Source organism: Coregonus lavaretus, assembly GCF_964263955.1.
Source record: "Coregonus lavaretus genome assembly, contig: HAP1_SCAFFOLD_3549, whole genome shotgun sequence".
NCBI classification, from domain to species: domain Eukaryota; kingdom Metazoa; phylum Chordata; class Actinopteri; order Salmoniformes; family Salmonidae; genus Coregonus; species Coregonus lavaretus.
Window position 1 is genome coordinate 9636 of NW_028163302.1, and position 22770 is coordinate 32405.

At 45.9% G+C, this 22770-nt stretch overlaps 1 protein-coding gene across 1 annotated transcript; it reads left to right on the forward strand.

The window, feature by feature from the left end:
* Window positions 1-258: 258 nt before the first annotated feature.
* Window positions 259-21861, forward strand: ikbke (inhibitor of nuclear factor kappa B kinase subunit epsilon). Its single transcript, XM_084193125.1, has 21 exons — window positions 259-448; window positions 874-1068; window positions 5587-5724; window positions 5891-6020; window positions 6127-6308; window positions 6554-6714; window positions 6918-7028; window positions 12769-12948; window positions 13043-13239; window positions 13822-13880; window positions 14080-14171; window positions 14260-14361; window positions 18899-18956; window positions 19086-19198; window positions 19338-19414; window positions 19545-19584; window positions 19666-19767; window positions 19863-19959; window positions 20653-20738; window positions 20883-20954; window positions 21241-21861. Exons 2-21 carry the CDS (start codon window positions 967-969, stop codon window positions 21302-21304), a joined length of 2163 nt encoding a protein of 720 aa, XP_084049251.1. The 5' UTR covers window positions 259-448; window positions 874-966; the 3' UTR covers window positions 21305-21861.
* The last annotated feature ends 909 nt before the right edge of the window (window positions 21862-22770 follow it).

Here is a 22770-nt window from a genome sequence, read left to right on the forward strand (position 1 = left end):
GTCAGGAGAGAATTTAATAGGAAACCTTAAGGAACACCCCTTACAGTTATTTTTAATAGTCCAGGCCTGGACTTCATCAACAATGTCACTATTATTATCTGTCCTTCTCCAACCTGGATTTTCAAACTGGAAGTTTCCAATAAATTAAATTACAGTGTGAGACCTCAAACACTATGGGTGTAGTACACAATATATGCCACTAGATATCGCCAGAGCTTATCTTTAAAGTGGGCTGGTGCAAAACTCGGAAGTTACAGCACTGAACCGAAACTGACATAGAATGCAGACAGACTGTAGTAGCATTTCCGCCGAAGTCTTCCACGATAGCCCCGTTCAGTGACGGATAATTGGTGCGGTTGCCATCGGTTTTTTCGGGAAACGTCAGTGAAATGTAGCAGATTGTGGATTAAAATAGTTGGAATTTGTCCCTGTGACAAAAACGACACAGGTAGGCTACCTTTTATTCAAGACCTCGAACCTTGAACTTCAGTTGGAGTTTTGGCAAGTGTGTCAATGTTTGCCTATCCGTTTTTAAACACACATATTGTCTGAATTATTGTGTAAAAAATCATATTTGTTTTCTTACTAAGCCTTGTCACAAAGCCCACCCCGGTAGTGCACATCACAACATCTGACTGGTCTCATCTGTTCAGAACGTTACAGTGTATATCTTCGTTTTCAACAGAAATATGTATCAACATTGATAGTCCCTACCATAGACCGTATGATTAGGGGCAGTGGAATGTATCTATTCACTTCACAATTTCCCCTTGTTGTTTACCTTTCTGACGATAGAGAAGTCCACATTTCCTCTGACTTTATATTAACCACAACCCCTTCACTCTTCATTCCCCACCAACATCCTGTGAATAGGTTTCATTCTGAAGAGAAGGTGTGTTTCAGTTCTTGACTCATAGCCTACTGTATATTCCCTACCGCCGCCAATCAGACTCCTCCAGGCTGTATATGACAGAGAAGATGACTGCGAGCACAGCCAACTACCTGTGGTCTCTGGGAGATGTGCTTGGTCAGGGGGCCACAGCCAGCGTCTACAAAGCCCGCAACAAGGTAGGACTCTAAACTCACCTTTACAAAAAAAAGATTGTAGTTACAGTAGTATGCTAGGTGCAATGGCGACGCGTCATTCAGGGCAGGTGTTTTGAGCCCCCACCTGTTTAGCAACAAAAACTAAATAGTAATGTTCTCTAGTTGTGCCGTGATTGGCTCACTGTTCTGTCATTCATGGGGACACTACTTCACTGCAAAATCTACAGGTAGAGCTCGAAAATTCAAGCCCCTTGGGTGCTGCCATAGACTTACATTAGAAGTGACCATCAAAGAAGGCTCAAGGTCATTGGCCACAGATAAAATGACGTCAAATCACGGTATATATACGGTAGCTTTGATTGGACTGATCATGTCAACATCATACTTTCAAAATCTTAGCTAGCAAGCTAGACAAGCAGTCATCATCATGCATCAAGTCGGCAATCTACTTTCAAATCCTTTTCAATCCTTGTCACATGAAGATAAATTATAGATAAAACGTATCGGTGCTCATCGGCCATTGGACATAAACATTACAACAAGTTGGAAATCGTAAATTCAACAACTATGGCACCACTGCAGCCCCGGGTTCGATCCCAGGCTGTGTCATAGCCGGCTGTGACCAGGAGACCCATGAGGCGGTGCACAATTGGCCCAGCGTTGTCCGAGTTAGGGGAGGGTTCGGCCAGCCGGGATCTCCTTGTCTCATTGTGCTCTAGCGACTTCTTGTGGCACCTGTAAACTGACTTCGGTCGTCAGTTCAACAGTGTTTCCTTCGAGACTTTGGTGCGGCTGGCTTCCGGGTTAAGCGAGCAGTGTGTCAATAAGCAGTGCGGCTTGGCTCTCGACCTTCGCCGAGTCCGTAGGGGAGTTGCAGCGATGAGACAAGATCGTAACTACCAATTGGATATCACGAAAAAGGGGGTAACGCAATGGGCCAGAAAAGTTTGAATACATTGGCCATGCTGTCAATCCAGCATGACTTCTTCCGCGTTCAAAACAACTGGAAACTCGGAACTGGGGAATCTCAGACTTCAGTGAGTTCAAGACAACTGGGACCTTGGATAAAACTAGCTCCGACTGGGAAAATACGGAAAATAATTTTAAACGGTCATCCAACTCGGAATTCCAAGTTGGGATTTCTGGCCTCTTTCTAGAGCCCACAAGAAGCAACCCCGCGCCACCTTCCTGTTCAAGTGAGCACAGCACACCAAGGTGAGTCCAAAAATGTGTTGTATGCTGCTGCATAAATTATGTAATATGAAAGGGAGATATGTAACTGTAGCCAAGAAAGTAATACTAAGTGTACAGTGAGGGAAAAAAGTATTTGATCCCCTGCTGATTTTGTACGTTTTCCCACTGACAAAGAAATGATCAGTCTATAATTCTAATGGTAGGTTTATTTGAACAGTGAGAGACAGAATAACAACAAAAAAATCCAGAAAAACGCATGTCAAAATGTTATAAATTGATTTGCATTTTAATGAGGGAAATAAGTATTTGACCCCCTCTCAATCAGAAAGATTTCTGGCTCCCAGGTGTCTTTTATACAGGTAACGAGCTGAGATTAGGAGCACACTCTTAAAGGGAGTGCTCCTAATCTCAGTTTGTTACCTGTATAAAAGACACCTGTCCACAGAAGCAATCAATCAATCAGATTCCAAACTCTCCACCATGGCCAAGACCAAAGAGCTCTCCAAGGATGTCAGGGACAAGATTGTAGACCTACACAAGGCTGGAATGGGCTACAAGACCATTGCCAAGCAGCTTGGTGAGAAGGTGACAACAGTTGGTGCGATTATTTGCAAATGGAAGAAACACAAAAGAACTGTCAATCTCCCTCGGCCTGGGGCTCCATGCAAGATCTCACCCCGTGGAGTTGCAATGATCATGGGAACGGTGAGGAATCAGCCCAGAACTACATGGGAGGATCTTGTCAATGATCTCAAGGCAGCTGGGACCATAGTCACCAAGAAAACAATTGGTAACACACTACGCCGTGAAGGACTGAAATCCTGCAGCGCCCGCAAGGTCCCCCTGCTCAAGAAAGCACATATACATGCCCGTCTGAAGTTTGCCAATGAACATCTGAATGATTCAGAGGAGAACTGGGTGAAAATGTTGTGGTCAGATGAGACCAAAATGGAGCTCTTTGGCATCAACTCAACTCGCCGTGTTTGGAGGAGGAGGAATGCTGCCTATGACCCCAAGAACACATTTACATTTAGTTACATTTACGTCATTTAGCAGACGCTCTTATCCAGAGCAACTTACATTTAGTGAATACATATTTTTTTTATACTGGCCCCCCGTGGGAATCGAACCCACAACCCTGGCATTGCAAACGCCATGCTCTATCAACTGAGCTACATCCCTGCCGGCCATTCCCTCCCCTAACCTGGACGACGCTGGGCCAATTGTGCGCCGCCCATGAGTCTCCCGGTCGCGGCCGGCTGCGACAGAGCCTGGATTCGAACCAGGATCTCTAGTGGCACAGTTAGCACTGCGATGCAGTGCCTTAGACCACTGCGCCACTCAGGAGTTACACCATCCCTACCGTCAAACATGGAGGTGGAAACATTATGCTTTGGGGGTGTTTTTCTGCTAAGGGAACAGGACAACTTCACCGCATCAAAGGGACGATGGATGGGGCCATGTACCGTCAAATCTTGGGTGAGAACCTATTTCCCTCAGCCAGGGCATTGAAATGGGTCGTGGATGGGTATTCCAGCATGACAATGACCCAAAACACACGGCCAAGGCAACAAAGGAGTGGCTCAAGAAGAAGCACATTAAGGTCCTGGAGTGGCCTAGCCAGTCTCCAGACCTTAATCCCATAGAAAATCTGTGGAGGGAGCTGAAGGTTCGAGTTGCCAAACGTCAGCCTCGAAACCTTAATGACTTGGAGAAGATCTGCAAAGAGGAGTGGGACAAAATCCCTCCTGAGATGTGTGCAAACCTGGTGGCCAACTACGAGAAATGTCTGACCACTGTGATTGCCAACAAGGGTTTTGCCACCAAGTACTAAGTCATGTTTTGCAGAGGGGTCAAATACTTATGTCCCTTATTAAAATGCAAATCAATTTATAAAATTTTTGACATGCGTTTTTCTGGATTTTTTTGTTGTTATTCTGTCTCTCACTGTTCAAATAAACCTAACATTAAAATTATAGACTGATCATTTCTTTGTCAGTGGGCAACGTACAAAATCAGCAGGGGATCAAATACTTTTTTCCCTCACTGTATGTTGTGTAGTAAGCTGTTAGTAGCCATGTCTAATTAGCCACCCTAATCATTAGGTCCCTTTCCTCCCTCATAACTTAGCCTACTGTTCTGACTTGGTGGTACACATGTAGCCTATGGCGTGTTTTAGACAAATGTAATCATTGAATATTGTAAGAGCTTTCATTGTCTGCTTATATGCCCCCTTTATTTATCCTACGGTTCTGACTTGGTGTACAGGGAGAATACTGTAAGAACGGCCCATGTTCTGAATTCTGTCTCTGTACATTTCAAAAGTGCTGAACAAATAGTTATATTGACTACGTCTGTCCTAGCTCGCTCATTAATGTCTTAATCGAAATTACGGATTGCCTATTATCCGCTCGTCGTCCCCTTATGCCATAGTTTGTACATCTCAATTGTCAGTAGAAACCACATTTGTTTAAGCAAGTCAGCCATATCAGCTATGCTTTTTTTTAAAGGCAGTAAATTAGTCTGAATGAACTGTTTCCCTGACAGACAAGGCTCTGCTGATAGCCAGGTGTAGCAGTGGTAAGGATTCACTACATGTTGCTGAAAAGAAAGCTCTGCTGTCAGGCCAGCTTTATGTAGGCCCTAACAGTTTGTGGGCACCGTTTGTCACCGTTATAGTGCAATTAATGTATTGTTTAGTGTTGTGTTGTGTAGTGGCTTTGCTGGCATGCATCTAAAACAAATTTGGGGGAGTTTGCCCCACCAAGATTTACATGCTAAAATCGGCACTGGCTAGGTGTCAAAGTGATGCTCAGAGCCACATCCGGCACACACAGTTGGTTCCCAGGGTCAACATTGAGAATCACTGACCCTGATATACGCCATAAACCATTATACACGTCAGCATCTCCCCACAGACTACATTATTACAAACATCAGCATACGCCCACATACATACACACACACACACACACACACACACACACACACACACACACACAGACACAAACACACACACACACACACACACACACCCACCACCACCACCACCATTACAGTACATCAAAGAAAAAGCTAACGAGATCAAAAACTTCAGCGTGAATGAGATGTAATCTGCATCTAAACTTTGAAGTGTAGGCTACTTCTTACACCCACTGAGGGAAACATACTTTCTGTGACGGAACACATCTTCACTGTGATAACCTAGCATGTCTATCATGGAGCCCAATGGTAACACTGTACACTTATAACAACTACATAACAATGTCATATGACAAAAAAGCTGACAACTAATAACTATGTAACTTTTTATAACTGATTTTGTGTGTGTGTGCCCGTGTGTAGAGGACAGGGGAGCAGGTTGCGGTGAAGGTGTTTAACCAATTGAGCTACAGCCGTCCGTATGAGGTTCAGATGAGAGAGTTTGAGATGCTCAGGAGACTCAACCACAACAACATCGTCAAGCTCTTCTCTGTGGAGGAGGTGAGGAGGGGAGGAGTTAAGGATGGGAGAGGGGAGAGTTGGGATGGGAAGAGGTGAGGAAGGAGGAGGGGAGGAGTTAAGGAGGGAGGAGAAGACCTGTATTAGTCTGCCATTTCAACTCTCCCTTGTATTTATGTATTAACTCTAACTCTCTCTCTCTCTCTAGCTGAACAGTAAACAGAAGGTGTTGGTGATGGAGTATTGTTCAGGAGGCAGTCTGCTCAGTCTGCTGGAGGAGCCAGAGAACGCCTTCGGTCTGCCAGAGACAGAGTTCCTCATAGTACTACAGTGTGTGGGTGTGTGAGGAGGGGTAGAGAGGTTAGGGGCCTGGGGATGAGGGAAGAAGTTAGTCCCCCCCCCCCCCCAATTAATGGAATGAACCATTCCTCCTATTTCTTCTAGTGCAAGGGATGAACCATCTGCGTGAGAACGGGGTGGTGCACCGGGACATTAAGCCTGGGAACATCATGCGTCAGGTGGGAGAGGACGGGAGTTCCGTCTATAAGCTAACAGACTTCGGAGCGGCCAGAGAGCTAGAGGATGATGAGAAGTTTGTCTCCATCTATGGAACAGAGGAATACCTGGTGAGAAAGGGAGGAGTAGAGAGGAAAGGTAGTGGAGGAGAGAATACAGGGAGGCTATGGGGAGAAGAGGGGAAAGGTAAGAGAGAGGGAGAGTACATTTAATGTTTACTGAGATGTATGAGCCTGCAGTTTTGCATAACCCTCAGCAGATAACATAAGTTAGGGCGGCTATGGTGTTTGTTTTTGTGTTATTGAGCTTGTGTGTGTGTGTGTGTGTGCATGTGTGTGTGTGTGTGTGTGTGTAGCACCCAGACATGTATGAGCGTGCAGTACTGCGTAAGCCCCAGCACAAGGCCTATGGTGTGAGTGTTGACCTGTGGAGTATTGGAGTGACGTTTTACCACGCTGCCACCGGTACTTTACCCTTCACACCCTACGGAGGACCCCGCAGGAACAAACCCACCATGTAAGTCTGTGTGTGGTGTGTTTCATAGCTTCAACAGTGAGTGTGCAGTTAATTACTATGGTGAAATTGTCTAATAATTGCTATTTTATTTATTTGGGATTCGTCCAAATAAACACAACAACAGCTGAAATAGGACTGTAAAATAAGGAGCTAGTGTCTTCTCCTCTCTCTGCTCCTCCTCTTCCCCTGTCTGTGCCGTGCAGGTATAAGATCACCAAAGAGAAGCCGGTAGGGGCCATTGCTGGAGTCCAGAGGGTCAACGACGGACCTATAGAGTGGAGCTACCACCTACCACACAGCTGCCTGCTCTCAAAGTCAGTACCTTTGATTTGATTTGTTAGGATCCCCATTAGCCGACGCCAATGGCGACAGCTAGTCTTACTGGGGTCTGATATATGACAAAAAAGACATTACAGACAAAATACTTTACAATTTACAAACATTTAAAAACATTAATATGAAGTGTTTGTATTTGTATTTATTATGGATCCCCATTATTTCCTGCCATGGCAGCAGCTACTCTTCCTGGGGTCCAGCAACATTAAGGCAGATACAATTTTTAAAATAGTGCCCTCAGGCCCCTATTCTACTACCACATATCTACAACACAAAATCCATGTGTACGTGTGTGTATAGAGCGTATGTTATCGTGTGTGTGTATGCATGTGTCTGTGCCTATGTTTGTGTTGCTTCACAGTCCCCACTGTTCCAAAAGGTGTATTTTTATCTGTTTTTAAATCTAATTTTACTGCTTGCATCAGTTACTTGATGTGGAATAGAGTTCCATGTAGTCATGGCTCTATGTAGTACTGTGTGCCTCCCATAGTCTGTTCTGGACTTGGGGACTGTGAAGAGACCTCTGGTGGCATGTCTTGTGGGGTATGCATGGGTGTCAGAGCTGTGTAACAGTAGTTCAAACAGACAGCTTCGTGCATTCAACATGTCAATACCTCTCACAAATACAAGTAGTGATGAAGTCAATCTCTCCTCTACTTTGAGCCAGGAGAGATTGAAATGCATATTATTAATGTTAGCTCTCTTTGTACATCCAAGGGCCAGCCGTGCTGCCCTGTTCTGAACCAATTGCAATTTTCCTATGTCCCTCTTTGTGGCACCTGACCACACGACAGAACAGTAGTCCAGGTGCGACAAAACTAGGGCCTGTAGGACCTGCCTTGTTGATAGTGTTGTTAAGAAGGCAGAGCAGCACTTTATTATGGACAGATTTAGCTACTATTATCCCCATCTTAGCTACTGTTGTATCAATATGTTTTGACCATGACAGTTTACAATCCAGGGTTACTCCAAGCAGTTTAGTCACCTCAACTTGCTCAATTTCCACATGATTCATTACAAGATTTAGTTGAGGTTTAGGGTTTAGTGAATGATTTGTCCCAAATACAATGCTTTTAGTTTTTGAAATACACTAACTGTCAAAAGTTTTGGAACACCTACTCATTCAAGGGTTTTTCTTTATTTTGACTATTTTCTAAATTGTAGAATAATAGTGAAGAAATCAAAACTATGAAATAACACATATGGAATCATGTAGTAACCAAAAACATGTTAAACAAATCAAAATAGATGTTATATTTGAGATTCTTCAAAAAGCTGTGGTAGCCATGCTGGTTAAGTGTGCCTTGAATTCTAAATAAAATACAGACAGTGTCACCAGCAAAGCACCCCCACAACATAACACCTCCTCCTCCATGCTTTACGGTGGGAAATACACATGCAGAGATCATCCGTTCACCCACACCGCATCTCACAAAGACACGGCAGTTGGAACCAAAAATCTCAAATTTGGACTCCAGACCAATGGACAAATTTCCACCGGTCTAATGTCCATTGTTCGTGTTACTTGGCCCAAGCAAGTCTGTTCTTCTTATTGGTGTCCTTTAGAAGTGGTTTCTTTGCAGCAATTCGACCATGAAGGCCTGATTCACACAGTCTCCTCTGAACAGTTGCTGTTGAGATGTGTCTGTTACTTGAACTTTGTGAAGCATTTATTTGGGCTGCCATTTCTGAGGCTGGTAACTCTAATTAATTTATCCTCTGCAGCAGAGGTAACTCTGGGTCTTCCATTCCTGTGGAGGTCCTCATGAGAGTCAGTTTCATCATAGCGCTTGATGGGTTTTGCGAATGCACTTGTAGAAACTTTCAAAGTTCTTGAAATATTCCGGAGTGACTGACCTTCATGTCTTAAAGTAATGATGGACTGTCGTTTCTCTTTGCTTATTTGAGCTGTTCTTGCCATAATATGGACTTGGTCTTTTACCAAATAGGGTTATCTTCTGTATACCACCCCTACCTTGTCACAACAAAATCCACAAATTAACTTTTAAGAAGGCACACCTGTTAATTGAAATGCATTCGAGGTGACTACCTCATGAAGCTGGTTGAGAGAATGCCAAGAGTGTGCAAAGCTGTCATCAAGGCAAAGGGTAGCTATTTGAAGAATCTCAAATATAAAATATATTTTGATTTGTTTAACACTTTTTTGATTACTACATGATTCGATATGTGTTATTTCATAGTTTTGATGTCTTCACTACTTTCTACAATGTAGAAAATAGTAAAAATAAAGAAAAACCCTTGAATGAGTAGGTGTTCTAAAACTTTTGACCGGTAGTGTATTTAGGACTAACTTATTCCTTGCCACCCATTCTGAAATTAACTGTAGCTCTTTGTTAAGTGTTGCAGTCATTTCAGTCACTGTAGTAGCTGACGTGTATAGTGTTGAGTCATCTGCATACATTGACACACTGGCTTTACTCAAAGCCAGTGGCATGTCGTTAGTAAAGATGGAAAAAAGCAAGAGGCCTAGACAGCTGCACTGGGGAATTCCTGATTCTACCTGGATTATGTTGGAGAGGCTTCCATTAAAGAACACCCTCTGTGTTCTGTAAGACAGGTATGTTTTTATCCACAGTATAGCAGGGGGTGTAAAGCCATAACACATCAATTTTTCCAGCAGCAGACTATGATCGATAATGTCAAAAGCCGCACTGAAGTCTAACGAAACAGCCCCCACAATCTTTTTATCATCAATTTATGATCAGTCATTTGTGTAAGTGCGGTGCTTGTTGAATGTCCTTCCCTATAAGCGTACTGAAAGTCTGTTGTCAATTTGTTTACTGTAAAATAGCATGTGCATCTATCAGTTACACATGTCAGTATATACACACAACAAGTAGGTCACATGGGGGAGAGGTGTTGTGCCGTGAGGCAGTGTTTCCTGTGGAAAAATGTGTAGGAGTGGGGGGGGGGAAGGTCGCGGAGGGGGGTTGAAGGGGGTGGGTCTTTCCTATAATTTTTATGTAGAAGGACTGAGGAGATGTCACGCCCTGGCTCTGGGGACTCTAGTATGTTGAGCCAGGGTGTGAGTTTTCATGTGTGTTGGTTCTAGTTGTTGTATATCTATGTTGGCCAGGGTGGCTCCCAATCAGAGACGGCTGTAGCTCGTTGTCTCTGATTGGGAGTCATACTTAGGTAGCCGTTAGGCATTCATTCATTGTGGTTTCTTGTTCCAGTGTGGTTTGTGTTAAACCGTAGACGTCACGTTATCGTTTTGTTGTTTTTGATCGTGTGATCATTATATAAATAAATATGTTCGCATTCAACGCTGCGCCTTGGTCCTCCTCTCTCACCGACGATCGTGACAGAAGAAACCACCAAGACTGGACCAAGCAGCGTGTCCAGGAGCCATCGCCAGGGAGATCTCTAGCAGATATCCTTCGCCTCCTCGACTGGGTCAAGCCGGGTGAGGAAGAGAAGGGCTTGACATGGAAGCAGAAGGGCGAAAGGCTGGCGAGGGACATGGAGACCTGGTCCACGGGTAGGAGAGACGCCCAGACATTTTTTAGGGGGGGGCTAACGCCGTGGACGACGGGCCAGCAGGAGACCGCGGCAGAGCGGCCCAGCGGGTTGGCAGAGGAGGCCGCCAGGTTACGGGGGCCACTGGTCGAAGAGGGGATGGAAGGTGTAGAGGCACGGCGAGAGGTACTGGGGTGTTACCAGTCCGGTCCGGCCCATTCCAGATCCCTGCGTAGGACCAGTGGTGTGTGTCCCCAGTACGGTCCGGCCTGTTCCTGCTCCCCGCACCAGGCCAATGGTGCGCGTCGTCAGCCCGGCTCGGCCCGTTCCTGCTCCCCGCACCAAGTCAGTGGTGCGCTTCGTCAGCCCGGCTCGGCCCGTTCCTGCTCCCCGCACCAAGTCAGTGGTGCGCTTCGTCAGCCCGGCTCGGCCCGTTCCTGCTCCCCGCACCAAGTCAGTGGTGCGTTTCGTCAGCCCAGTTCGGCCCGCTCCTGCTCCCCGCACCAAGTCAGGGGTGCGTTTCGTCAGCCCGGCTCGGGCCGTTCCTGCTCCCCACACCAAGCCAGTGGTGTGCGTCATCAGTCCGGCACAGCCCGTGCCTGTTCCACTGGTGCCTGGTTCAGCACGGGTCAGCTGCTTCACGCCGGAGCTAGAGCAATCCGCTCCACCAGTGTGCAGGGCCAGACCGGACCAGGGGTAGCTTGGGGGGTTGGAGAGCGAGTGGGGATCATGCCCGGAGCCGGATCCGCCGCCAAGGCGGAGTGCCCACCCGGTCCCTCCCCTGTGGTGTTTGGTTGGCGCGGTCGGAGTCCGCGCCTTTAGGGGGGGGTACTGTCACGCCCTGGCTCTGGGGACTCTAGTATGTTGAGCCAGGGTGTGAGTTTTCATGTGTGTTGGTTCTAGTTGTTGTATATCTATGTTGGCCAGGGTGGCTCCCAATCAGAGACGGCTGTAGCTCGTTGTCTCTGATTGGGAGTCATACTTAGGTAGCCGTTAGGCATTCATTCATTGTGGTTTCTTGTTCCAGTGTGGTTTGTGTTAAACCGTAGACGTCACGTTATCGTTTTGTTGTTTTTGATCGTGTGATCATTATATAAATAAATATGTTCGCATTCAACGCTGCGCCTTGGTCCTCCTCTCTCACCGACGATCGTGACAGGAGCTCAGTTCTGGTGACTTTTTAAAAGGACATTCTACTCCAAAATGAATTAAAATAAGTATGCTGACACCATCTAAAATAGAATATTCACCTCCAGAAATCAGCCCAATAACACATTGGTAAAATTATTTGTAAAAATGATTTAAACATATTGGGCCATGTACAGTATATAGCCTATGCATGGTCCATATGATCAGGTATGCTATTAGCAATAAACATTATCACCTTTAGCCCAACTGATGCAGCAAAGTGCAAATAAATAGGCTGAAGCATGGGGTTGCCTATCTGCATTTACCCTATTGGGCTAATCATTAGGCAGATCTCAAATGTGGTCTTTTAACTAGTTATTATCATATTGATTAATTGTATGTCCCAAAAAACTTGCATAAACACTGAATATAATGTAGGCCTACCTGTTATGGTAACTTAGGATAACTTGCCACCTGGGGTAAAAAGCCCCCTGCCTGTACTTCTCACAGAAACCACTTCATGTCACAATTTTCCCCCCAACACTTTCCCTGGTTTCCACTACTCTTGCTCATCAAAAAAATGTAAGTAATTCCAAAGAAATGATTTTGAGGTAGAGAGGCGTTGTACCCCAAGTCACCCTACAATTGACCGGTGTTACATTTAGCCCCACTCCCCAATGCACTCACTGCGAATTACGGAGCGGTAACATGCTTAACCATGCTTTTACTAAAAACCCCGGGTTTAAAATGGCGTAGTTCCCACATATTTAGGAGTTGAGAAATAAATAAAGTAGGAATGGAAAGCTGGGAGACCCCTCTTTTGAACAAAAGCCATCAAAACTGCTGTTTTCACAATTGCAAGAATTGTTGTGCATTGACTGCTTGTCAGAATGCATGTCTGGTGGGGTAAGTGTGTGTGTCAGTGCTGTGTGTAAGTTGACTATGCAAACTATTTGGAATTTCCAACACATTAATGTTTCTTATAAAAACAAGAAGTGACGCAGTCAGTCTTTCCTCAACTCTCAGCCAAGAGAGACTTGTCATAGCTCTTTTAATGACTGTGTCTGAAGTTGCAGTTTAACCCTCTGTCTTTCACTCTCTTTTGTATAGGGGTCTGAGGGGTCAGCTAGTGCCAGTGTTAGCTGGTATACTGGAGGCAGACCAGGAGAAGTGTTGGGCATTTGACCAGTTCTTTTCTGCCACCACAGACATACTACAGAGAGTCTCAGTCTATCTGTTCTCCCTGCAACAGGCCACAGCTCACCGCTTATACATACACCACTACAACACGTGAGTCACACGCACACACACATACACACACACACTTGTGTTTACCTAAAATCACCCTGCCCCCCCCCCCCATCTCTCCCGTCTCGCTCCCCAGGGCGGCCATCTTCTGTGAGGAAGTGGCATCTCAGACGGGGGTGGGGCTGGAGAAACAGCACTTCCTGTTCCTGGGTCATGACCTTTCCCTGGAGGGCTCTATGAAGGTGGTCAACTTCCCCCCTACCTCGCCCTCCCAGCCGCTACTGCTGCTCAGCCGCACTCCAGAGACACACGCTGGCCTCCCATACAGAGAACGTATGACACACACACATACACTGAGTTTACAAAACATTAAGAACACCTGCTCTTTCCATGACAGACTGACCGGGTGAATCCAGGTGAAAGCTATGATCCCTTATTGATGTCGCTTGTTAAATCCACTTCAATCAGTGTAGATGAAGAGGAGACAGGTGAAAGAAGGATGTTTAAGCCTTGAGACAATTGAGACATGGATTGTGTATGTGTGCCATTCAGAGGGTGAATGGGCAAGACAACATATTTAAGTGCCTTTGAACGGGGTATGGTTGTAGGTGCCAGGCGCACTGGTTTGAGTGTGTCAAGAACTGCAATGCTGCTGGGGTTTTCATGCTCAACAGTTTCCCGTGTGTATCAAGAATGGTCCACCACCCAAAGGACACAACTGTGGGAAGCATGTGAGTCAACATGGGCCAGCATCCCTGTGGAACAATTTAGGCACCTTGTAGAGTCCATGCCCCGACGAATTGAGGCTGTTCTGGTGGGGGGTGCTGTCCTTAATGTTTTGTACACTCAGTGTATATGGATATTGTATTTGTAATTGATTAATAAACTATAAATGATGTGTGTTTTGTCCTCTAGCTGAGATGCCCAACATCCCATCCCGGTTTGACGTTGTGTCAGACTACTCTTTCTCCAAGGTAAGAGTGTCACTCCACACACGTGAGTCATGACATGGGATCCAGCACTGTGTGACCAACTGGAAGAGAGTTAAAGCTGTCAGCTGAATGATCTGTTGATGGTTGTGTTTTTCTATTTATTTACTCAAATCCTCTCTTTTCTCTCCTCTCCCATTCTCCTCCTCTCCCATCTCTCCTCCCTCTCTTCTCCTCTGTCTAGTTGATAGTAGGAGTGGTCCATCAGTACCTGAGGATAGTGCGTTCCTTACACACACACAGAGAGCTGTTCATACATGGATACTACAGCTACATGTGAGACACACACACACACCGTGAGAACAAAATAGCAACATCCCATTGATTTGCCATGACCCATGCTCTCCCCCCTCTCTCTACCCAGAGAGAAGGTGCGTAGGGAGTGTGGTGACGCGCTGCTCAGTATCAGCATGGTCAACATGAGACTGCAGTCCTGCCTCAGCTCTGAGCACAGACTACACACACTGTGAGTGACAGACAAGACCACATACAGTGGCTTGCGAAAGTATTCACCCCCTTTGGCATTCTTTCCTATTTTGTTGCCTTACAACCTGGAATTAAAATAGATTTTTGGGGGGTTTGTATCATTTGATTTACACAACATGCCTACCACTTTGAAGATGCAAAATATTTTTATTGTAAAACAAACAAGAAATAAGACAAAAAAACAGAAAACTTGAGCGTGCATAACTATTCACCCCCCCCAAAGTCAATACTTTGTAGAGCCACCTTTTGCAGCAATTACAGCTGCAAGTCTCTTGGGGTATGTCTCTATAAGCTTGGCACATCTAGCCACTGGGATTTTTGCCCATTCTTCAAGGCAAAACTGCTCCAGCTCCTTCAAGTTGGATGGGTTCCGCTGGTGTACAGCAATCTTTAAGTCATACCACAGATTCTCAATTGGATTGAGGTCTGGGATTTGACTAGGCCATTCCAAGACATTTAAGTGTTTCCACTTAAACCACTCACGTGTTGCTTTAGCAGTATACTTAGGGTCATTGTCCTGCTGGAAGGTGAACCTCCGTCCCAGTCTCAAATCTCTGGAAGACTGAAACAGGTTTCCCTCAAGAATCTCCCTGTATTTAGCGCCATCCATCATTCCTTCAATTCTGACCAGTTTCCCAGTCCCTGCCGATGGAAAAACATCCCCACAGCATGATGCTGCCACCACCATGCTTCACTGTGGGGATGGTGTTCTCTGGGTGATGAGAGGTGTTGGGTTTACGCCAGACATAGCATTTTCCTTGATGGCCAAAAAGCTCAATTTTAGTCTCATTTGACCAGAGTACCTTCTTCCATATATTTGGGGAGTCTCCCACATGCCTTTTGGCGAACACCAAACGTGTTTGCTTATTTTTTTCTTTAAGCAATGGCTTTTTTCTGGCCACTCTTCCGTAAAGCCCAGCTCTGTGGAGTGTATGGCTTAAAGTGATCCTATGGGCAGATACTCCAATCTCAGCTGTGGAGCTTTGCAGCTCCTTCAGGGTTATCTTTGGTCTCTTTGTTGCCTCTGATTAATGCCCTCCTTGCCTGGGCCGTGAGCTTTGGTGGGCGGCCCTCTCTTGGCAGGTTTATTGTGGTGCCATATTCTTTCAATTTTTTTATAATGGATTTAATGGTGCTCCGTGGGATGTTGAACGTTTCTGATATTTTTTTTATAACCCAACCCTGTTCTGTACTTCTCCACAACTTTGTCCATGACCTGTTTGGAGAACTCCTTGGTCTTCATGGTGCCGCTTGCTTGGTGGTGCCCCTTGCTTAGTGGTGTTGCAGACTCTGGGGCCTTTCAGAACAGGTGTATATACAGTGGGGGAAAAAAGTATTTAGTCAGCCACCAATTGTGCAAGTTCTCCCACTTAAAAAGATGAGAGAGGCCTGTAATTTTCATCATAGGTACACGTCAACTATGACAGACAAAATGAGGAAAAAAAATCCAGAAAATCACATTGTCGGATTTTTTATGAATTTATTTGCAAATTATGGTGGAAAATAAGTATTTGGTCAATAACAAAAGTTTCTCAATACTTTGTTATATACCCTTTGTTGGCAATGACACAGGTCAAACGTTTTCTGTATGTCTTCACAAGGTTTTCACACACTGTTGCTGGTATTTTGGCCCATTCCTCCATGCAGATCTCCTCTAGAGCAGTGATGTTTTGAGGCTGTCGCTGGGCAACACAGACTTTCAACTCCCTCCAAAGATTTTCTATGGGGTTGAGATCTGGAGACTGGCTAGGCCACTCCAGGACCTTGAAATGCTTCTTACGAAGCCACTCCTTCGTTGCCCGGGCGGTGTGTTTGGGATCATTGTCATGCTGAAAGACCCAGCCACGTTTCATCTTCAATGCCCTTGCTGATGGAAGGAGGTTTTCACTCAAAATCTCACGATACATGGCCCCATTCATTCTTTCCTTTACACGGATCAGTCGTCCTGGTCCCTTTGCAGAAAAACAGCACCAAAGCATGATGTTTCCACCCCCATGCTTCACAGTAGGTATGGTGTTCTTTGGATGCAACTCAGCATTCTTTGTCCTCCAAACACGACGAGTTGAGTTTTTACCAAAAAGTTCTATTTTGGTTTCATCTGACCATATGACATTCTCCCAATCCTCTTCTGGATCATCCAAATGCACTCTAGCAAACTTCAGACGGGCCTGGACATGTACTGGCTTAAGCAGGGGGACACGTCTGGCACTGCAGGATTTGAGTCCCTGGCAACGTAGTGTGTTACTGATGGTAGGCTTTGTTACTTTGGTCCCAGCTCTCTGCAGGTCATTCACTAGGTCCCCCCATGTGGTTCTGGGATTTTTGCTCACCGTTCTTGTGATCATTTTGACCCCACGGGGTGAGATCTTGCGTGGAGCCCCAGATCGAGGGAGATTATCAGTGGTCTTGTATGTCTTCCATTTCCTAATAATTGCTCCCACAGTTGATTTCTTCAAACCAAGCTGCTTACCTATTGCAGATTCAGTATTCCCAGCCTGGTGCAGGTCTACAATTTTGTTTCTGGTGTCCTTTGACAGCTCTTTGGTCTTGGCCATAGTGGAGTTTGGAGAGTGACTGTTTGAGGTTGTGGACAGGTGTCTTTTATACTGATAACAAGTTCAAACAGGTGCCATTAATACAGGTAATGAGTGGAGGACAGAGGAGCCTCTTAAAGAAGAAGTTACAGGTCTGTGAGAGCCAGAAATCTTGCTTGTTTGACCAAATACTTATTTTCCACCATAATTTGCAAATAAATTCATTACAAATCCTACAATGTGATTTTCTGGATTTTTTTTTCTCAATTTGTCTGTCATAGTTGACGTGTAGCTATGATGAAAATTACAGGCCTCTCTCATCTTTTTAAGTGGGAGAACTTGCACAATTGGTGGCTGACTAAATACTTTTTTCCCCCACTGTATACTGAGATCATGTGACAGATCATGTCACTTAGATTGCACACAAGTGGACTTTATAAATAAGTTTTTTTTTTCATTTCACTTTTTTAATGTTTTTATTTTAGCAGACGCTCTTATCCAGAGCGACAGGAGGCCAATTTGGACTATTTTGTGTATGTCCATTACATGAAATCCAAATAAAAATCAATTTATATTACAGGTTGTAATGCAACAAAATAGGAAAAACGCCAAGGGGGATGAATACTTTTGCAAGGCACTGTACACACACTCACATACAAAACACTTAAAATCTCAGTCATTGTAACATTGTGAGCATTGAACACCTAAACCAGTTGTAGATTTACTTTAATTCACCTCTCACCCTCCCTCCCTCCCTCCTGTCCTCCTCATCCTCACCCTCCCTCCCTCTTGTCCTCCTCCCTCCCTCCCTCCCTCCCTCCCTCCCTCCCTCATCCTCTCCTCTAACCCTCCCTCCCTCCTGTCCTCCTCTCATCCTCTCCTCTCACCCTCCCTCCCTCCTCACCTCTCACCCTCCCTCCCTCCTGTCCTCCTCATCCTCACCTCTCATCCTCACCTCTCACCCTCCCTCCTGTCCTCCTCATCCTCACCTCTCATCCTCTCCTCTCACCCTCCCTCCCTCCCTCCTGTCCTCCTCTCATCCTCTCCTCTCACCCTCCCTCCCTCCTGTCCTCCTCTCATCCTCTCCTCTCACCCTCCCTCCCTCCCTCCTGTCCTCCTCTCATCCTCTCCTCTCACCCTCCCTCCCTCCTGTCCTCCTCTCATCCTCACCTCTCATCCTCTCCTCTCACCCTCCCTCCCTCCTGTCCTCCTCTCATCCTCTCCTCTCACCCTCCCTCCCTCCTCATCCTCACCTCTCACCCTCCCTCCCTCCTGTCCTCCTCTCATCCTCTCCTCTCACCCTCCCTCCCTCCTCATCCTACCTCTCACCCTCCCTCCATCCTGTCTTCCTCTCATCCTCACCTCTCAACCTCCCTCCCTCCTCATCCTCACCTCTCATCCTCTCATCCTACCTCTCACCCTCCCTCCATCCTGTCTTCCTCTCATCCTCACCTCTCACCCTCCCTCCCTCCTGTCCTCCTCTCATCCTCTCACCCTCCCTCCCTCCTCATCCTCACCTCTCATCCTCTCATCCTCACCTCTCACCCTCCCTCCCTCCTGTCCTCCTCTCATCCTCTCACCCTCCCTCCCTCCTCATCCTCACCTCTCATCCTCTCATCCTCACCTCTCACCCTCCCTCCCTCCTGTCCTCCTCTCATCCTCTCACCCTCCCTCCCTCCCTCCTCATCCTCACCTCTCATCCTCTCATCCTCACCTCTCACCCTCCCTCCCTCCTGTCCTCCTCTCATCCTCTCACCCTCCCTCCCTCCTCATCCTCACCTCTCATCCTCTCATCCTCACCTCTCACCCTCCCTCCATCCTGTCTTCCTCTCATCCTCACCTCTCACCCTCCCTCCCTCCTGTCCTCCTTTCATCCTCTCACCCTCCCTCCCTCCCTCCCTCCTCATCCTCACCTCTCATCCTCTCATCCTCACCTCTCACCCTCCCTCCCTCCTGTCGTCCTCTCATTCTCTCCTCTTGCAGAGGACAGTTCCCCCTGGAAGCCCCAGACTCCACTGATGACAGCAAGAAGCTGCGACTGGTGAGAGACATACGGTTGAAACTGACTGGGGAAGGGTGTTGTGTAGTGGGGAGGGATCCTTGACACTGGCCATGGCTGTCTCTCTAGAGGTTTGGGCTGGTGTTGTTTGTCCCTGTTCACTCCTTGTAGATCAGGGAGAACCTGCCAGTGTACGCCGGAGGGATCCGGGAATTCCAGACCCGTCTAGAACACCTGCACATAGAACTGGCCAAACACTCTGAGAGTCTGGCTGAGGACAAGAGGTGAGACTTCCTTCATCATTTTTATACCTGTCCCGTCCTTATTCACATCTCTACAAGTGCTCGGGGCCAAGGGGTTGCAGTGTGCAGAGTTGGGGTTAAAATGGCGTCTGGTGTGAACTCTGACCCCTGACCTCTACAGCATCCAGAAGATGGAGGTCCTCCTGGAGAAGATCATGGCCATCCACCAGCAGTACCGCAAGGACCGACTGACTGGAAGTATGTGTGTGTGTGTGTGTGTGTGTGTGTGTGTGTGCGTGTGCGTGTGCGTGTGTGTGCCCTTGCATGTCTAACGTGTGCCTCCTGTGTGTTGAGTGTTTAATAAATCTCTCCCTTGTGTTTGTCCTAGAGCTTGCCTACAATGATGAGCAGATACACAAGTTTGAGAAGTGAGTATGTCAGCATTGTTTCTGAGGAAAATGTGTTATTTGTGTGTGTGTGTAACACATCTCTCTCTCTCTCTCTGCTAGGATCCACCTGTCGTCCCATATAAAGCGCGTGAAGGGTCTGTTTAGAGAGGAATGTCTACAGAAGTATCGAGACCTGCTGGCCTCAGCATCGACCTGGAGCAGGTTAGACACACACACACACACACACACCTTTTAGTGATATCAACTTGCTCATCATACTGTTGTGTTGTTATTGTTCTTTATTTGTGTGTTGTCAGTGTTCTCCGTGAGATGCAGTGCAGGCTGTCAGACTTTGGCAATTTCTCCCGAGGGCTGATGGGGGACCTGGAGATGTGTGAGGAGCGCCAGAACAAGGTTTCCCTTAACTATAATAATTGTTTAATAATAAATAAATAAAAATATTTAAAAAATATATTGATATAGAGAAATATAATAAGTATATAATAATTAATAACTGACTAACAATTCATAATTAAACAAGATATTGAGGGAGAGAAAAAATTTGTTTGACCTCTTACCTGTAATCTCTAGCATCATCCTGTCATGGAAATTACTTCACAGGGGCACTCGAAGTCAATCTTAAATGAATCACTCTTTATTGTCAGCAAGCTGGAGAGGTCACAGTCAAACTTAGATGAGTAAAGTACCGGTCTGAAGTGAGCTCTAACGGGACAGTCCTGTTAGTTCCCTTTATATACTGACAAGTTATATTTGCATGATTTAGCTTATTCATTATTCATAATTAATGTTTGCTTCATTCATGTGACTTACCAATACTGGGTCATGCATGTGACAGACCAATCCCTCATGAGGCTTCTTCTCTCTAAGCTGAGACCTTGAAACTGAGATATCCCTTTCTCTAAACAAGGTTCTGGGTGTACTGCCAAATTGCAGATACTTATAGTGAGGATTCATTCAATCAGTCACTTGCATGAACACAGAAATTGGTTATTAGAAAAGCACAAACATAAATTTCCATCACAATCCCTACACCAATAAGTGGCTTTAAAGATAACACTGACCATTGTCCTGCTGTGCTCTCCTCAGTTCCTGGACAGAGTCCTGCTCAGAGCCCAGCCAGGACCAGGGGGTCAGGAGGCCACACCCAGGGAGAAGGAACACATGGTCCTCAGGTGTGTGTGTGTGTGTGTGTGTGTGTGTGTGTGTGTGTGTGTGTGTGTGTGTGTGTGTGTGTGTGTGTGTGTGTGTGTGTGTGTTTGTTATGTGCCTGGCTGCATGTGCGTGTAAACCCCTGTGTTTTATCATTGTGTGTCCAGGATGCACCGACTAAAGGAAGAGATGGAGATAGTGGTGAGAGAGTTACAATCCAACAACAGCGTCATTGAGAGGTCAGTGGCCTTAACCCCTAACCTTAGCCCCTAACCCTTAACCCTATCTCTTAACTCTAACGCTAACCTCCTATCCCTGCCAGATCACACATAGTTGGCCCCTCAAGTGTTTCATCTGAATGACAAACTGTAGCATTGACTATGTCCCAAAATACGTCTCAAATGGCAACCTATTCCCTATATAGTGCACTACATTTGACCAGGGCCCAACGTAGTGAACTATATAGGGAATAGGGTGCCCTAATGGGACACACTTTATTTAGACCTGACGCTTTGTCTCCTGCAGTCTGGGAGCTGTTAACTCTGCAACCATGCTGGAGCCTGATCTACCCAGACCCATCGGACTGTGACCAGACAACCACTCACACACTCTCAGAAAGAGAGAGCGAGAGAAGATGGCTCTTGTGACATATTCCAAATACAAACCTCATCATTGTCTTGAATGTTATAGTTGTTCTACTAGACTGTCATTGTGTGATAGACTGTTATGGTAAAATAATTGAATGTCTCTGTCTTACTCAGCTGCTTTGGAAGTCACTGGCCTTGTCTCCTCTAATCTCCATAGTAACAACGTTAACTGGAGAATTCTTAATGGCAAACTAACGTAATAAATATCGACATCTGCCTCTGTTCTGCTGACAGGATGTTTGTGATGAGAGAAAGAGGAGGGCTAAAGACCGAGAGAGAAGAGGAGAGAGTGACAGACAGATGAACAGACAGACAGACATACAGATGAACACACATACAGATGAACAGACAGATGAACAGACAGAAGAGAGAGGGGTAGATAGAGTACCTCATCTACTCAGTGCTCCTACTGAAATGGGACAAACGGAAGCTCAGGACCAAAGCCAATATGGTGTCATTATTATGTGTGTACCATGATTAAAACCATAAATGAACCACTGGACGTGTGAAATCATAATGCGGTTTAAACATTTGTTTATGTTGATATGATTGCCCGGCTACAAAGTCACAAGGGAGGACATACAGTGAGGGACATCAGCTGCCATCAGACATGAAACATGAGGGAATTACATATAGAGAACACACTCACAGAGCACACACATATGGTAGCCATTTGATTAGCTATTTAGCCGTCTTGTTTAGTAGTCTTATGTCTTGGGGGTAGAAGCTGCCACTTGACATGCGGTAGAGAGAACCGTCTGTAGCTTGGGTGGCTGACAATTTTTTGGGCCTTCCTCTGACACCGCCTGGTATAGAGGTCCTGGATGTTAGGGAGCTCGGCCCCAGTGATGTATTGGCCATACGCACTAGCCTCTAGCGCCTTGCTGTCGGTTGCCAAGCAGTTGTCATACCAAGATGCTCTCGATGGTGCAGGTGTATAACCTTTTGAGGATCTGAGGGCCCATACCAAATATTTTCAGCCTTCATTGTGCAATTACTGAATATCTACAACCTCCCAAGTTCAAATCATTCCAACTGGTTTGAGAATGACAGATAAAGAGTAGGCTGACAAACGGGAGGTTTTCCTGAGTAAACAAACAACTAAACGCATCACAATGTAAACTAAATACACTTTCATAATGTGAAAGTCAAAGGTGTTTGTGTGTGACCATTATGTGTGCGTGGGTGGGTGTTTGTGAGAGGGGTGTTCTGCAAACCGTTGGGGGAATTTCTGTCTCATGGGGAACAAGCTCACTGCGTCATGTGGTTTCTTAAAATACAGATGATGTATTGTGACATGGAAATTTAATAATTTTCCTCATCATAACACAATAGACTACAGTGCCTTGCAAAAGTATTCATCCCCCTTGGCGTTTTTCCTATTTTGTTGCATTACAACCTGTAATAT

Bases quoted from the DNA above. Each gene is read 5' to 3' on its own strand.
- ikbke (XM_084193125.1), top strand. From the start codon at position 967: ATGACAGAGAAGATGACTGCGAGCACAGCCAACTACCTGTGGTCTCTG. The intron at 1,069-5,586 runs GTAGGACTCTAA...GCCCGTGTGTAG, and splicing joins TCTACAAAGCCCGCAACAAG to AGGACAGGGGAGCAGGTTGC. The intron at 13,881-14,079 runs GTAAGAGTGTCA...TCCTCTGTCTAG, and splicing joins CAGACTACTCTTTCTCCAAG to TTGATAGTAGGAGTGGTCCA.